The 16,291-nt window shown below is 51.5% G+C and overlaps 1 protein-coding gene across 6 annotated transcripts in view; it reads left to right on the top strand.

Moving 5' to 3' along the window:
- The window catches only part of ZNF592 (zinc finger protein 592), a 40,963-nt gene that overhangs the window by 5,181 nt on the left and 19,491 nt on the right, over window positions 1-16,291 (top strand). For 4 of the 6 annotated variants that reach the window (XM_053912516.2, XM_045196575.2, XM_053912519.1 and 1 more), the window contains exons 2-3: window positions 7,130-7,237; window positions 11,073-11,156. In XM_053912516.2, coding sequence (XP_053768491.1) covers window positions 7,130-7,237; window positions 11,073-11,156 — 192 coding nt within the window. Of the gene's footprint in view, window positions 1-7,127; window positions 7,238-11,072; window positions 11,157-16,291 lie in introns of all 6 variants that reach the window. The other 2 variants (XM_053912520.1, XM_053912518.1) reach the window with 2 other exon arrangements.

Genomic DNA, 16,291 nt, shown 5'->3' on the forward strand with positions numbered 1-16,291 from the left:
CGTCCGGGCCGGTGTTCTCCCTCTCCCTCTCCGGGAGTGCAGGGCGCGATGCCCGTTAACTAATTACTTCTGAGAAGTGTTTTCAGGGGATGAGAGTGTTGCTTCTCCCAACCATTCCCTTTCATTTGACAGTGGGGAGGGCGTATGTGCGTGCTAAAATGTCATAGCTGATCCTTGTATGACTCAGAAAAGTTAATGAACACCTTTCAAGGTTGGCATCACCACGGAGTCATTCCTGAAACCTGCTAGCACCATAGGCTGCCCCTGTTCACTGTGTGACTTTTGGAAAATGCTTCTCCTTCTCCATGTCAGACGCTGAAGGTGCTGTACCAAGAGGTAATGGTGGCCCCCTTCCTCTCGTTAATGCACTCCAGGAGTTGGAAAGGATGATGAAGTCTTTATACGTGACAGGTTAACTCCTGGCCTCCCATGTGAGAGCGCCCCAATTATTGGAGCCCCCTGAAAATGTTCTGAGTAGCCCACAGGTGGCATTCAGGGTCTTTTGCAAGAGTAAAGCCACAGACCTACACCCCAGGTATAACTCAGGATGGCTCACTTCGCTGCAGAACAGAGTTCACCGAAAAGTTTCTCACCATTGGGGTGGTTTTTACTTTTTTAGTAATGTCTTTTTCCTGTCATAGGAGTTTTCTACAGGCTCATACATCATCTTTATGAAAACAAACCAGTAAGTGGTAAATCTGTCTTCATTTTAGAGTCAGACGTTGAATGCCCTACAGCTCAGAACTGTGTCCCTATAGAAGACATGCTGTCACAGCTGGCCACCCCAAGTTGGTCACATCTCCGAGAAGACGCCTCTGTTGGCTGTGCCCTAGACACAGCCCTTCTTCTAGGCAGGACAACTAGGCTAGGACTTCTGACTGCGGGGGGCCCTGTACCCGCCTGGGAGTCACTGACAGTAGAGTCTGTCGGGCTGCTGCTGCTTCTTTTCATTCAACCGTTGAACAGTTAAATTCACCCTCTGAATGACTTGGCTTCTAGCTTCATTTGTTGGGTGTTTTCTGTAAGAGTGCTTTTAAAGACAGCACTCCTTTTTGGGCGTGGTCCTGGGCTTGCTTCTGGGGACCACAGGGCCTGATGGGCACACGGACATGGAAGATGCTAGAGGCCTCGGTGTCACAACCCGGGGGCCATCAGACTCTGCAGATATGGGCTTCTTGTGTGTAAGCCTCATGGGCATTCCTGGGATTTGTCCCCTTTGGGGGCTCAGCCTTTCTTAGGGGTGAGGCGGGAGGTCATTCCTTCCTTATATCCATCCAATCTTTGGGCATGGGAACGCTTTGCCCACGTTGCCCTTGGCAAGCTGGACCTGACTGTGGACCAGCAAAGTGGCCTGGCCCCCCTGTGCCTGCCCTGGTTTGCCGCTGTTGACAGCGTTATTCTACTTGCTGCCAATTCAGTGTCTGAAGTTGAAGGTGTTCCTTCAGCAGGCCGATGAGCAGAGTGAGACCAGAGCGGGAGGGGGCTTGAAGGTAGGTGTCCGCTGTACCTCGAGCTTCTCTGTGCCGTCCCAGGGCCTGCAAACACCTCTGACTGAGGCGGTGCTTTGGCATTTTCGGGGAGAAAGGAGCTCAGGGGTGGGCAGTGAGCAGCTGTTCGGAGTTGTCTGGGGTCTGGCCCAGCCAAGGCTCGGTCTGTATGGGCAAGGGCTGCTCTCTGCCCTCGCCGGGGCAGACACATTCCCCAGACTGGCCCAGGACCAGCCAAAGCTGTCAGGGCTGCCTCGGTGTCTGGTACTGCAGTGGGCCTGCACATCTCCCGGCACTCGCGGATGTTTGACGTGTGACTAATGCCACGGTTACTCTCAACGAGAATGTTTACTTGCGTTTAAGATTCTGTGCAGCATGTTTGCAGTGGGGTCATCACCAGTCAATGATCCACAGTTGCTTGTGAAAGGTGCACCTTGGGCCCTCACCCCGCCCCGGCAGGTGACCGAGGAACGTAAAAGAATCACGCCAGACGAACTTTGCCCTCCAGGGGTCCCCCACAGAGAGCAATTAGAGCACACTCTGCTTCCGGACCAGAAGTGTCTTACCCTGGGGGGCTTTTCTGTCTGAGGGTGGCCATTACTTTCACACAGGCCGCCCCTGAGGCTGCCGGGGTTCCCTCTGGGGAATGTTCTCTGGTACCCAGAGTGGCTTGAGTGGCCATTTGGGAGGAGGGAGGTGGTGGCAATGATGTCATCTCATCTTCCCTTGTCTCCCTGTCACACTGCCCCTCTGAGCACCTGCCCCCTCAGGAGGAGGCAGCCACCTGTCCACACAATAGGATCCCCAGGGCCCAGCTCCATTCCTCCTGAGTCTAAGGCTTTTGCATTTCCACGCAGAGTCCCCTTTGAAGCTATTTACACCCCTCTGGAGAGGTCAGACTCTTAGCAGTTTATCACCAAACAGTCGCTTTAATTACCAGGAATTAATTAAGTCAACAGAGAGAAAGACAGGGACCCAGGAGGGCACTTGGGGGTGAGGGTGCCCAAAGGGACATAGTCCTGCCGGATAGGAGAGGAGTCAGTGGCTGCCCGTGGGTGCTGCTGAGCCCAGCCCTGGTCGCCCTGCGGGCCGGGCTGAGCATGCAGCACTGGTAAATGGGGCTTGGAGCTGGGGCGGCGGGGCAGGGGGTGGGGTGGCTTCGAGCAGAGTCTTACAGGGTTGGGGAGGTTGGGAGGTTGTTTCTGTGCTCACTTTAGGAATTTTTGGAGCATTCAGGAAGAAAACAAATCCCTCATAATTTTGTACCTACGGATGGACAGACAGCAACAGGGGAGGGAGGGATCTAGGCCTCAATGACGGAGGTTCTCAAAAGCCTGGCCGTAGGGTTGAGGCTCCTGTAGTAGGCTGTGGGAAGCTCTTTTAGGTTTGTAAACAGTGAGTGATGAGATTACGGAGAAGGCTGGTCTTAGGATGATGGTGGGGAGCCTGGAGGTGGCAGTGAGGAAAGAAGTAAGGAGGACAGGGACAGAGCCATGGAGTGGGACCGGCGACATCAACAAGATGTGGTTGAGGCCAGAGGCACCCCAGCCACTGTGCAGCCACCAGGGCGAAGGGTTCCAGGGCTCCCAGCCCGGTGGGGCTTAACGCCCTGTCCACAGCTTTGGGTGGGGTGCAAGGAGGAGGAAGGGAGGGCAGGGGCCTCCTCACTGGGCCCACGTCTCTGACTGCAACCCTGGCTAGGAGCCCGTCTGCTCTTCCTGGCCTGTCCAAAAGTAGCTGTGATCACTCCCGGGGCTTCCTCCTGAACCTCCACACATCCAGGGCGGCGTCTGAAATCCGTGTGTCCGACCACCTTTCAACCTCATTTTCTGTCACCCAAGTTTTATCTGTTTCTCACAAATCGTCTTTGACTCACAAACCCATTTGGATTGGTTTAGTTGACTGGAAATACTTATTATTTCTAAGTGGTTTCTGTTTCACTAGGCTTCTAGCCTGTTTTCAAAACAGCTTTTGCCAAGATGAGATTAGTGGAGAAGTGATTTTGGCATAATCAGCTTCTTATGGTCTTTTGGTACGAGGTATGTTTTGAGATTGGTGTTTCTGTTGTGTACATTTCTTTAAAAAATTTTTTTTTTGAAAATAATTTAAAAAAATATTTTATTTATTTTTTAGACAGAGGGTAAGGAAAGGAGAAAGAGAGGAAGAGAGGGAGAGAAACATCAGTATGTGGTTGCCTCTCATGTGCCCCCCACTGGGGATCTGGCCTGCAACCCAGGCATGTGCCCTGACTGGGAATCGAACCCGCGACCCTTTGCTTCGCAGGCTCGTGCTCAATCCACTGAACTACACCAGCCAGGGCTATTTCTTTTTTCTTTTCTTTTTTATTTTTTTAAAAGATTTTATTTATTTATTTTTAGACAGAGGGGAAGAGGGGAGGGAAAGAGAGGGAGAGAAACATCAATGTGTGGTTGACTCTCCCACTCCCTGTGCTGGGGACCTGGCCTACAACTCAGGCACGTGCCCTGACTGGGAATGGAACTGGCTACCCTTTGGTTTGCAGACTGGCATTCAATCCACTGAGCCACACCAGCCAGGGCCATTTCTATTTTTTTTTAATCCTCATCTGAGGACATATTCATTGATCTTTAGAGAGAAAGAGAAGAAGGCAGGGAGGGAGAGAGAGCAAGAGAGAAACATCAGTCAGTTGCCTCCTGTATGTGCTCTGACCAGGGATCAAATCTGCAACCTTTTGGTGTACAGGACAATGCTCCAACCAACCGAGCCACCCAGCCAGGACTAATGTATTCATTTCTAGAATAAATATTTGAGTGGCCGCTGGGGGCTGGGCACTTCTGAGGAACTGGGAATATGACAGGGAACAAAATAAAGAAAAATCCTACCTCCATGGAGCTCCTAGTCTAGTGCGTGCGGGCTTATAGACAGCAAGGAAAACACAAAGTATGACAAATGGAGAAAAGTATTTTGGAGAAAAACAAAGCAGGGACGGAGGACAGGGAGGCTCGGTGGGGAGGGAAGTCAGAGAAGTCTCGCTGATTTAAAGACGTTTGAGCGGAGATCTGAGGGAGGTGAGAGGGAGGTATGCAGATATCTGAGGGAGGAGCTTGAAGAATGCCAGAGAATGCTTGAGAGTTTATGGAACAGCAAGGAAGTCGGAGTGGCTGGGGCTGGGCGTGAGGAGAGGGAAGGTTGGGCGAGGGGGCTGGGCACCAGGGAGCCAGGAGCACTGCATGGGGCTGTGCAAGGCACAGCGGACCCCGCCTCATCTGGGGGGGTTGCCTGGGCTGCTGGGGGCGGAAGCAGCCGGGCTTAGCTCTCAGCTAAGAGTGGGCATCAGAGTGGGCATCATCTGAGAGCCTTTCCCAGGCCAGCTGCAGGGGGGCCCACCAGGACTCAGGGTCAGCTGGAGTTCACCATGCCCTTGTTCTCTGACCACCGGCCGGCTCTCAGGGCTTCTGACTCCTGGGGCTGCCCCATTCCCTAGCCAGGCCCCAGGTGGGCCCACAAGTCTGGGTCGTTTAGCTTTTTGGGTGATTTTTGAGGCCAGTTGTTTTCAACACCGGACAGCATCAGACACCTGGGTGATTTTTTAAAAAATGCCTGGCCCCCACCCCCAAAGATTCTGATTTAATTGGTGTAAGGTGGGGTTAGGCATTAGTATAGCTCCCAGAGGTGCATCCAGGGCTCGCATCGCTGGTCTGAGGGTTAAATAAGCCTCACACATGGTGTTTGGTGGAGAAATTCAGATGGGTGGGTGCCAGCAGGAGGCTTCAGCCCCTCGGAGAAGGCCGAAGCAGGGCCCCCCCCCCTCCCCCCGCTGGGAACAACAGGAGTCTTTCACAGTCCCGAGTACTCTGTTCACTGACGTGCTTTATCTCATTTGATTACCTCCCCTCTCTGGGCCTCCCTGTTCTCGGCACAGACTCCGTGACTTACATCTAATGGTTTCCTAGGGCCTCCTTGGGTCTGGCAGTTCTTAATCTTTCTGGTATTGGAAGAACCGCTAAGCTAGAACAGCGTTCTGGAACACTGTCTTCCAATCTTGCTCTTCAAACCCCCGGAGGTGTGTCCTAACTGTGGCAAAGGCCACAGCGACTGTCTCCACACCCCACGGCGGGAGAATGTGTGCCACCTGCCGCAGCAGCTTGGGACAGCGAGGGTGTTGGGAAATCTGAAGTGAACTCTGACCTCCTGGTTCAGAGTCTCCAGTGGGAGGGCTGCTCGGCCTCCAAGGCTGTGCAGGGGGGCCTGAGCGCTGGTCCTGGCTGAGCCACACCCTGGAGTCCCCTGTGAAGGGGGGATAGCGTTTTGCACACTCTAAGGAGACAGTTCGAATAACCAGCAGAAGGCAGTGGCCGCAGGAGCCAAGGTTAACCCTTAACAAATCACCAGCCTGGCTGTCTGGGAGGCTGAGAACTCACCTAGGACTGTGTTTCTGAGACCCCTCTGCCACCACGGCCCTTGGTCTCTGACTTTTGCCCTCATTTGCACAACATTGTGTCAGCTTGTTCGTTTGTATTTTGAAATGTGAAGGTTGAAATAAGAACAGGAAACACTTCAGGAGAAAATACGTGTTTTTCCTATTTTCTTTCTATAGAGTTGGGGTCAGGAGTTTTCATCCCTTCCCCTCTAGATTTTTCCTTTAATATTGTCTGTATCTCTATTTAGAATCCGAACTCAATGCTGGTCTGTCAAAGTTAAGACAAAAATGAGGTTGTCAGTGAGGAGTGCAGGGTGAGAGTGAGAGTGAGCAGAATTAGAAATGAAGCTTTTTATTCCATCATCAGTGGGTACATGTGCCCAACGGACTGTTAACCAGGCTCCCCACGCTGGCCGCGTAAATCAGAATCTCGGGGCTTGTGGCTGAGCTTCAACCATTTGCAAAGTGCCCAAGGGGGTTCTGATGTTCAGCTCTGGCTGGGGACCACCTAGCTTTAAAAATGGGTTCTGCCAGCTTTTTGCTCATCTTCTCTCTGCCTCACCTGCTCAGTGCTGTCCCTTCCCGACCTCTCCCCACCTGTGGGTTTCCCCTGTTCACCTGCCCCTTGGTCCCATGCGGCTCCTTGACCTGTGCTTCCTCTGCTTCAGTGGGCCTCTGCGCACTGGCGGGTGAGCTGTGTGCCACGGTGTTGGCCCTCATTTACCTGGTCCCTGTCCCTTGTGCATACTTCTGATCAGCCTGCCACTTAGAGGCTCAGTGGTCTGCTGGGACATGCCGAGAAACTGTGAGGTACAGCTTGCTGGCCACTGAGGTTGGTGGCCTCATAATGAACCAACACAGGCTTGCTACGTGGAGGGCATTGTAGCGAGATCCTTACAAATGTTAACTCGTTTAATCTCCGTAACACCTGTTTACATATTACGACACAGACACAGACATGAACAAACCTGCCTGAGGTCACATGGCTGGAAGGTAGTAGAACCGGGATTCAAACCCAGGTTGAGGCTGTGCTCTGAACCACCACACTGTGATGGGGAAGGAGGCAAGGCCTGGGGCTGGGGCGAGAGTCGTCTTTGACTGTTTTGAGGGCCTGCGTTGAATTTACGTTGGAGATTTTTCTCCGGGTTTGACTTACGCTGTTATTAGTACGATTATCCTCTTAACCTACTTTAACATTTACCTTCAAGGCTATTCAAACACTTTTCTCTCTTTCTTTCCTTAGGTGGTGTTTGGACATTAGACATGTGCCTCGGTGGAAGCTGTTCCTTTCTGCACAGCTCTGCGCCCCCAGCGAGGCTGCCCACGCCCTCGTTCTGAGAGCCTCCCCGAGGTACGGTGTCTAGGCTGAGCCGGGCCGGCCGTCAAAGGCTCAGAGTCTGGGCACCAATAACTTCTGTTGTTGTTGCTTTTCCTTGGTAGTTGTTATTTTAAATTATGGTAAAATACACACGACAACATCGACCCTTTTACCCTTTTTTAGTACTGTTCAGTGGGATTCACTACATTCACACCACCATCCACCTCCAGAACCTTTCATCTTCCCCAGCATAAACCCTGTGCCCACTAAACATTAACTCCCCCCGCCCCCAGTCCCTGGCAGCCACCCTTTACTTCCCTGTCTCTCCGAATCTGACCGCTCCAGCTACCTTATGTGAGTGGAATCCGATAGGATTTGTCCTTTTGTGACTGGCCTCTTTCCCTTAGCATAATGTCCTCAGGGTTTACCCACGTTTAGCCTGTGTCAGGTCTTTGCTCCTTTTCAAGGCTGAATAATATTCCATTGTCTATTTGTAGTGCACTGTGTCTGTCCACTCATTGGTTGATGGACAGTCTGGTCTGATTCCGCCTTTAGGCGATAGCGAATAATGCTGCTGTGAATATGGCAGTAAATACCTCTGAGACCCCACCTTCAGGCCTTTCGGGTCTGGCCCTGAGGCGGAATTGCTGGATCGTGGGGTAATTCTATGTTTCATTTTTCTGAGCAACCACCGTGCTGTTTCTCGTAGTGTTTACACCATTTAACATTCCCACCAGCCAAGAACAGGAATTCCAATTTCTCTACATCCTCACTGACACATGTTAGTTTCTGGGGTTTTTTTTTTTTTTTTTTTCCTTTTCTATTTTGGATACTAACAGTCATCCCAATGGGTACAACCTTGGTGCATGTTGTGTTTCAATGTGCAAATGTCGAGAAAATAATATGATAACCCTCCATGGACTCCTCACCCCGACCAGCGGTTCCAGCAGTTCGCGGCCAGTGCTGTCTCACTTCTGCACCCCCTCCCTGTTCTCTCCCTCTTGCCCTGTGTTGTTTTGAGGCAAATTCCAGGCATCACATAATTTTATCTGTAAACATTTCATCGTGTGTCTTGAAAATAGGAGGGCATGGATATTTCATTTTGTCTGGTGGCAGGAGGGCGTATAGGGATGTTCCTTTGGACACTTTGTTCCCGATCATTCCCAAGGGTCAGAAGGGACCTATGTAGTGGACACAGAGCTGGGCCCCTGTCACCACTCTGTGTGGTTGGTGAAAGGCTGCGGTGGCCGGGGCCCAGGTCTCCTGCAGAGCACCAACTGCCCCTCGGTCCAAGAAGCCATCATGGAAGAGGCCACCTAGATCTCAGCTGAGAGGGAGGTAGGTGAGAAGAGGGAGGAAGAGGGGGGTGAGGAAGAGCATGAGAGAGAGAACAAGGAGGGAAGGGCAGGCAGGCATGGAGGAAGGGATGGGAAGGAGAAGAGTGTGTGGACATGTGTGGAGAGAAGAGAAGGAGGGAAAGAGAAAGGGAGTGAGACACAGAACCCCTGGGAGAGAGAGCCTTTGCCAGCTCCTAACCTCCTGAAGTCATCTAAGGGAGCCACAGAGACACCCCAAGACTAATAGCTTGTTCCTCACGTCCCCCCAAACCTTTCGAGTTTGGATTCTTTGGGGGAGCATAGTTTGCCTGTGGTGGACAAGACTGGCGGCACCCTGGGAGTCACCAAACACACAGGTGCCAGTGATGGGGAAGGAGCGACTCACCCTGTGGGATAAAGCCCTGTTCCATTTTCTGGGGCCCTTTGGTCAGGGAGTGGAGGCGCGGTGCCCAGCAGGTCCGAGGCTGCTGGCTTCTTGCTGAAATTTGGGAGTCCTCACCACCCAGAGATGACACTTGTACAAAGTTCAGTGGGAGGGACTCCTCAAGGATGGTGTGTGAACAAGAGCTGTCCTGTGGCCCTTTCCATCGCAGTCTGTGGGTCTTGTTGCCCCCTAACAAGGTTCGGGGCCCAGTTAGTGCTGAGATCCGTTTGTTGGGAACGGAGGAAAAGGGGGCACTGGTTACAGTGTGTCCGTTTGTGTCTCAGTTCTCAGTGCAGTTGAAACTTTGTTGGCTATTCCTAGCTTCCGCTCCCAGCATCGCAGCATCTCACTCAGCTCTACAGTCCTGTGTAATCCCAGCTCCCTCCCGTCCTATCCCCTTTACTCCCTTTTTGTCTTTTTAAAAATAGATAACAGCTCTATTGAGACAATACTCACAGATGCACAGTTCGCTCATTTAAAGTGCACAGTGCAGGGGCCTGCAGTATTTTCACAGACCTGTGGCCCCGGCACCCCCTCTCTCCCCTGGCGTCACCCCGATCCCTTCTCAAGACAGATGGCCTTGTTGTGGGGACACTTTGCAGCAATAGAATGTTTCCCTCAGTTACCCCCCAGGAGCCAGGCTTCATAGACATTAAACGCTAAACACAAATAACAGTGCAAATTTGCCAACTGCTTGACTGGTAATAGACCTGCTTAGCAGTCGGTGAGTAGGCACGACCAGTCTTGGTTCTGGGCAGGTGAGTCTGTCAAGCTGCTCTCCCTTTCGGATGGTGGATTCCCGTCCAGCAAACACACTGGAGCCTATAAACAGGCAGTGAAGACACAGGTCCAGGAGGAGTGGAGGGGCAGAGGTTGATGGTGGGCATGGGGACTGGCAGCTTACGCACAGCAGTCACGGGAGCCTCACTGACAAAGTGGCATTTGAGTAAAGACTGGCAGGAGGCGAGGAGTGAGCCCCTGAGTCCCTGAGATCTTGGGGAGAACGTTCCCAGCAGAGGGCGTGAGACATGCGTGGGCTGTGAGCAAGGTGCCCAGCGTGCCTGGGGAGCTCAGCTGCTGTGGGAGGGCAGGAGGGCAGTTAACCGCCCCCCCCACGCCCCCGCAGGTGGGCCTTGGTAAAAGCTGGGTTTCACTCTGCGTGACGTGGGGGATAGTGTGGAACCACACGAGCTGACGGGTGACGGGCGGCACTTGGGCTGTTCTGTGGAGAATGGGTAGCAGAGGCAAAAGGGGGAGCGGGGAGGGCAGCTGGCAGGCGATCGCGGGGGTCAGGGGAGAGAAGGGGTGGCAGGGGCTGTTAGCAACGGCCCGCTTGGATATAGTTTGGGGTGGGTCCCCAGGATTTGCGTGCGGATCGGATGGGATGCTGGGTATGGAGGAGAGGGGAGTCAAGGATGCCCAGGTTTTGGCCCAAACCCCTGGAAGGATGGAGTTGCCACTTCCTGAAACAAAACAAGGAACCCGGGAAGGAAATCGAGGGCTAGATTTTGGACAGAGTGGGTTCAGATTGCCTGTCTCAGGAGATACCCACATCTGGACTCTCAGGGATACTAGCTAGTAATTTAGTAAGTGCCTGTGGAAGGGCTTATGAAATAGCAGAAGGCAGAAGGTTTTCCTGAAGCAACTATAGCAGAGGTAGAAAACCATGCCACACGGAGGCACAGGGGAAACAAGCACAAGGGAAGGTGAGGTGGCTTGTGGCCGGTGGGCAGGGCAGCTCTCCTCGCTTCCTCCCTGCAAGACGCCTGTGCCCTGGGTGAGCCTTCAGTGGTACTGCTGAGGCGTGGCCGCCGGGGTTTCCAGTGTGGTGGGGCAGGGACTCAGGAACAGGGCCTGGGTCGCCTTCTCCCCAGGTCCTCAGTGCCAGGCATTGGTCTTGGTGCTTGGTCACATCTGATGGGTGGCCCTCCGTTGCTGAGGCTCAGTTCTGCATGTGTAAGATGCAGAGGTCAGACTAGGTCAGTACACTAGGATCAGGTGGGAAGCTCAGACAAAAGCAGGGGTCCACCCCAGACCTGCTGGGTCAGAACTCTCAGGCTGTGCACTGGGTTGCTGTGCTTTAAAGCCACATGTTGTTCTTTTGCAGTCCATCCAGCAGCCATCTGCAGACGGGCACTTGGGAGCTGCCGGAGCAGATAACCCCTGAGGTCCCCTCCAGCTCCAACGTCCTGTGAGTCTGGTTAGAGGGCTTGTGGGATCACTCTGTTCTTGGGAAATGGGGCTTTTGGCTGGGGCGGAAGGGCCTGCCTGGGGAGAGGAGAAGCTGCCTCCGGGTGAAGGTCAAGGGCGCCTGGGGCAGGGGCATCAGCCAGGGCTGTAGGGAGGCATTAGGAATGGACCTGGGAGGGCTGGAGGCAGTGACAGCCAGCTGTGTTAGGTCCTGGAAATAGAGGTAAAGGGTATGATCCAAACTTTTGGAGAAAATCAAAGATGGATGGGAAGTGCTGCCACAGAGGAGGCAGGGAGGAGGGCAAGGCATGGGAGGGGAGGGCAGGGAGTCAAGGAGGGGCCCTGGGGCTGTGGAGGAACTCTCAGGAGGGAAGTTAGTGTCTGGGGCCAGTGGGGTGGGGTGTCAGATGATCAGGCCCAGACACAGAGGCATGAGAAAGGCCGAGAGAACCACCAAGGAGCGAGAGGGGCCTGGGAAGTGGCTGGAGGTGGGAGGTGGAGCGGACCCGCCCTGCCCTGTGGAGACCTGGAGCTCTGTGCTGAAGGTGAAGGTGACTGGGATTTTGAACAGGGACGTGTCTGGGACCATATCCGCAATCCTGGCATCTGTTGGAGCACCGTGCACATGGGAGAGGCTGAGACCAGATAGAGGAAGAGGCAGCAAAAGCACTGTAGTTTTGCCTGGGTCCATGTGCACCTGTTTTCTTGTCTGTTGCTGAGAATCTCTTTAAGCTGTGTTCTGCTCATGGTTAGAATACGAGCTGCCTCATGAAATGAAACTTCGGCCACTGAGCAACCCAGAACTCGGGTGACTTGGAGTCACTCAGACCTGGGAGCGGGCCCTCCAATGCATATGGTGGACGGAGGGACAGTGAGAGGGATGAAGGAGGGAGTCTGCTTAGGTTGTCTCCCCTCATTCGCCCAGCCCTGCAGCCTTGCCTGTTGAAGGACTGAGATCCTTCGAGTTACTTTAATTTTACCTATTAAACCAAGACCTGCCCCAAGTCTCCACACAGGTAATTGGTGAGAGCACAGGGGTGAAAGCCAGCTCCTGTGTTCCCAGTTCTTATTTTTTTAGCTCAGCCATTCCCAGTAGGGGGCTTCATTCTGGGTCCAGGGATGTGGGACTCCTTTTTTTTCCCTGTTGCCTCTGATCCAGCTACAGTTTCTCCCTTCTCCACCACCCTGGGATGCACTGTCTCTCTGAGCAGTGTTCCAGCCACATTCTACACAGAAGCCCCCGCAGGTCACAGGCTCTTTCCCCTCACAGTGTCCCGTCCCGCTGCCCAGTGGCCCTCCCTGGCAGCCTACTCACGCACTTGCTTCTGGTCCCAGCATCTGCTAAGTCATCGCTCTCTGTCTCTCTGTTCTGTCCTTCCTTCTTTCTTTTTTTCTTTCCTTTTTTCCTCCCTCCCTCCCTCTCTTCTCTCTCTCTATCTGTCTCTCACACTTCAGTCATTCTTTGATCTCTTGCCCCCGCTGTGCTCCTCGTTCTAAAATACAAGCTGAGAGGGAATTTTCATTAACCCATTTTTAAACCCTTGCCTGTGGAAACCTGATTCTATCACCGTGTCAGCCACAGTCAGTGGGGGGCCAGGGGAAGAGTCCCTCCATGGGTTATAAAACACACACACACGTCCATTCTTCTAGTGTTTTGCCAAGAGACGATCGCAAGTTCGAGGCCCCGCACCTCTGTTGTCTCGGCCCAGTGCAGCCTCTACTTTCACTGTGTAAATCCGGGCCGTGTACCCCCTTGTTTTCGTCAATGATAGGCTGACTGCACCTCAGATTTGTCTTAATGCTTTCAGGGTGCCTCTGCCCTCTCGATGTCCTGTTGCTGAACTTCTGTTAATCTGCTGTTTGTTGATGACCTTAATTAACACTGCAAAGAAAAACAGATGACCAAGTTCAATGTCACTTGAAAGTCAGCAGCTTTGATACCGAGGGAAAGGGAGCTCATTGGTGTAGTGGCCATTTCTTGTTTTCAGTTCCTCAGAGCCTTTTATTGTCTTTATTTCTAAATTTGAATAAGTGTGGACATTCCTACATTTATAGCTTTTACCTCCAACAACGTTAGTATATTTTCCGACTAATGGATGAAGTGATCTTATATTCGTCTACATCTTTTGTTTTAAACTTCAAAATGCTGCCCTCCCCTGTCTCGTATTTTGAAGTTTGATGAACAAACTTGGACTTCGGTTATGCCCCCTGGCCCCCAAATCTTCATCTCCGTGGGGTGAAACAGAGTGCGATTGGTGAAGGCTCTCATCAGAAAGCTCTTCATCTGCTTTCCAACCTCACGCCTTTCTCAGCCGCTCTGCCAGCTCTGGGGGGTCCTTCTCAAGGCGCGGGGACCCCACACCGCCCGGCGCCTTCAGCCAGGGACACCAAGTGGTTTGAACAAGGGCAGGGTCATGGGTTTTATGTTGTTTCCAGTGTCCTTTCTGGTGATGCCCACTGTTCTCTGGGCCTTTGGTGACAAAATGTGTAGCACGGTGCCTTCCGAAAATGGTCTAGGCTGATTACACTAGTTTTGTTGTAACTTCCTGTAATGATGGTCTTTGTCCTGTGCATTTCGATGTCCTTAGGATAAGTTTCTGGAAGTGGGATTATTGGGCCTTATGTATTGCTAACTTGCCCTGGGTTTTTTTGTTTTCTTTTTTTTTCAGGAGGTGGTTATAAAACATTTTTTTTACTTAAAAACAAGGCCTCTCTGGGGCTGTCCACATGGATATATGTGTTACACGTGACTGAGCCTAAGCGAAGGCATGAAACATGAGTGACATAAGATCATACTGGAGGGTGTTTTATAAGAAATAAACATTGCTGTTTGTAGCCACAGCGGTTCTCTGCTGAGGCTGCATCCTGGGAAAGGAAACGCCTTCGGGTCGGGAGAGCATCCATAGCAGCAGGCGGAGCGAGACGGACTTCTTGTGTTAAATGGCTCTCAGCACAGGCTATATCAATTTATGTTACTTTCAAAAGGCTTGCTTTGCCACATGTCTGCCAGCACTAAGGATTATCAGAAACCAGGGTGGATTTGGTAAGCCAAAAGTGGTTTCTCATGATTTTAATTTATATCTCTCTAATTTTATTGGTAGGCAGTTGGTTTTTATTGGTAGAGTTGTTCTCCACAGTTCCTTCCTCTGCTTTTGTAAGGGTTCATTTGGATGAATGTCTGTTTTCTACTTATAAGCAGTGTGACGCGTTAGAGCAAAGCGGGAAGAAATACACTTAGATGCCCTGTGAGGCCCTTAGTCACTGCTATCGATCGCTCGTGTTTGGGGCTTTCCTTACGAGGGCAAAATAGAAAACAGGACCGGATCTTTGGCTTTAAAAAGCATCATCTTTGGTATTTGAAATGAAAGGGGTAGAAATGTTTTTCCTGCTGCCGACAGTGAGTAGCCACCCCATTTACTAGCTCTCATTTTCCCAGCAAAAGATACCGTACCTGCCTCCAACTGTTCTGAGCCAAATCCCGAGCTTTCTCCATGTGGAGGACATTGCTTTCTTCTGATGTAATATTTCTCTGCTTGGAGAGTTAGACAATAGGAGGCTCCCCGCTACTTCCCCCACATACCACCACCAACCCCTCCTCCCCACACGCTTTTCCCAGCTCCTTAAAAGAGACAAATCTATTCTGCCTTCTCCTCAGTCATTTTTTCCCTAGACAGTTAAAAAAAAAAAAAAAAGGAGGGAGGTGGAATAAGCTTATAAGCAAACATCACACAGGTGTGCCCTTGGTATTGGGATGCCAAGATCTGTCACTGATATTTGGTGCCTTCCCCTCGGTTTGGGCTCCCGCTCCGCCTGCTGCAGTGCACGCTCGCTTCCTGTCCGAAGCGTCAGACTTCAGCCAGGTGTCCTGCCAGCTGTGTGTGGTGTAGCTACTTCACTTTAGTATTACCCACCATCGTTAGGGAGCTTTGCAATGGGGAGGGGGGTGGTAATTTTATTTTCTGTGAGAACTCCTAAGCAGATGAGGTGTGTGTTGTTGGTCGGAGGTTGGGAGGGGGAAGAAACCAAACCTGCAGGCCTGTTGGTCCCGTGGGGTGGTAACTGTTATCCCCCTGCCGTGCCACCTGCTTCCCTGTGGCTCTAAGTGGTTTTTTCCTTTATTTTTCCCCTTTTAAAACTATAAAAGCAGTCTCTCTGCACACACACACACAATTTTTTTGAAAAAAATAACCCACTAGTAATCCTACCACCCTGTGTAATAATAGTTCTCTGTCTTTTAATCTTGGCTCAAATGCAGTCTTAGATTTACAATTGTTACCATCTGACATGACAACACTTTGTGTTAGTTTTTTAAAAAAAATTTACCACTCTTAAGTAATCGTCCATGTTGCTATGCAGATTTCCTAAGTAGAATTTTAAAAAATTAAATGTATTGGGATAACATTGGTTAATAACATTTTATAAACTTGAGGTGTATAACTTTATGATGCGACATCTGTGCTTTGCATTGTGTGCTCACCACCCACGGTCTGGGCTCCTTCCGTCTCCATATATGTGACCCCATTTGCTCTCTCCATCCTCCCTGCTCCCCCCGCTCTGGCAGCCACCACTCTGTTGTCTGTGAGTGTGTTTGTTTGTTTGGTGCTTTTTGTTTTATATGCCGCGCAGAAGTGGGATTCTGTCATTCCTGCCCTTTTCTGTCCACCTTTCTGCACTCAGCGTACTGCTTGCTTTCACCGTCCATCGCGAATGGTGTTTCGTCTTTTTTATGGCTGAGTCCTGTTCCATTGTCTGGTCTTCTGTGGAAGGACACATAGCATAATCAGGATTTTTTTTAAAGGTTATGTTTAGAGAGAGGGGAAGGGAGGGAGAGAGGGAAACATCAGTGTGTGGTGGCCTCTCGTGCGCCCCCCTACTGGGGAACCTGGCCCACAACCTAGGCATGTGCCCTGACTGGGAATTGAACTTGCAACCCTTTGGTTCTCAGGCCAGCACTCAATCCACTGAGCCACACCAACCAGGGCTCATAGTTAGGGTTTTTCTGAGTGTATAACAGTCTTTCAGTTAGTCAACCACTCTCTATCCTTGGACATTTAAACTGCTTGAGTGTGTCTTTTGTGTTATTTTAATAATGCTGTATACTTCTGCCTATAGCTTTTGGGAATTTTTGTTTTTAGG

Source organism: Desmodus rotundus, chromosome 10 (assembly GCF_022682495.2).
Source record: "Desmodus rotundus isolate HL8 chromosome 10, HLdesRot8A.1, whole genome shotgun sequence".
Taxonomy (NCBI): Eukaryota; Metazoa; Chordata; class Mammalia; order Chiroptera; family Phyllostomidae; genus Desmodus; species Desmodus rotundus.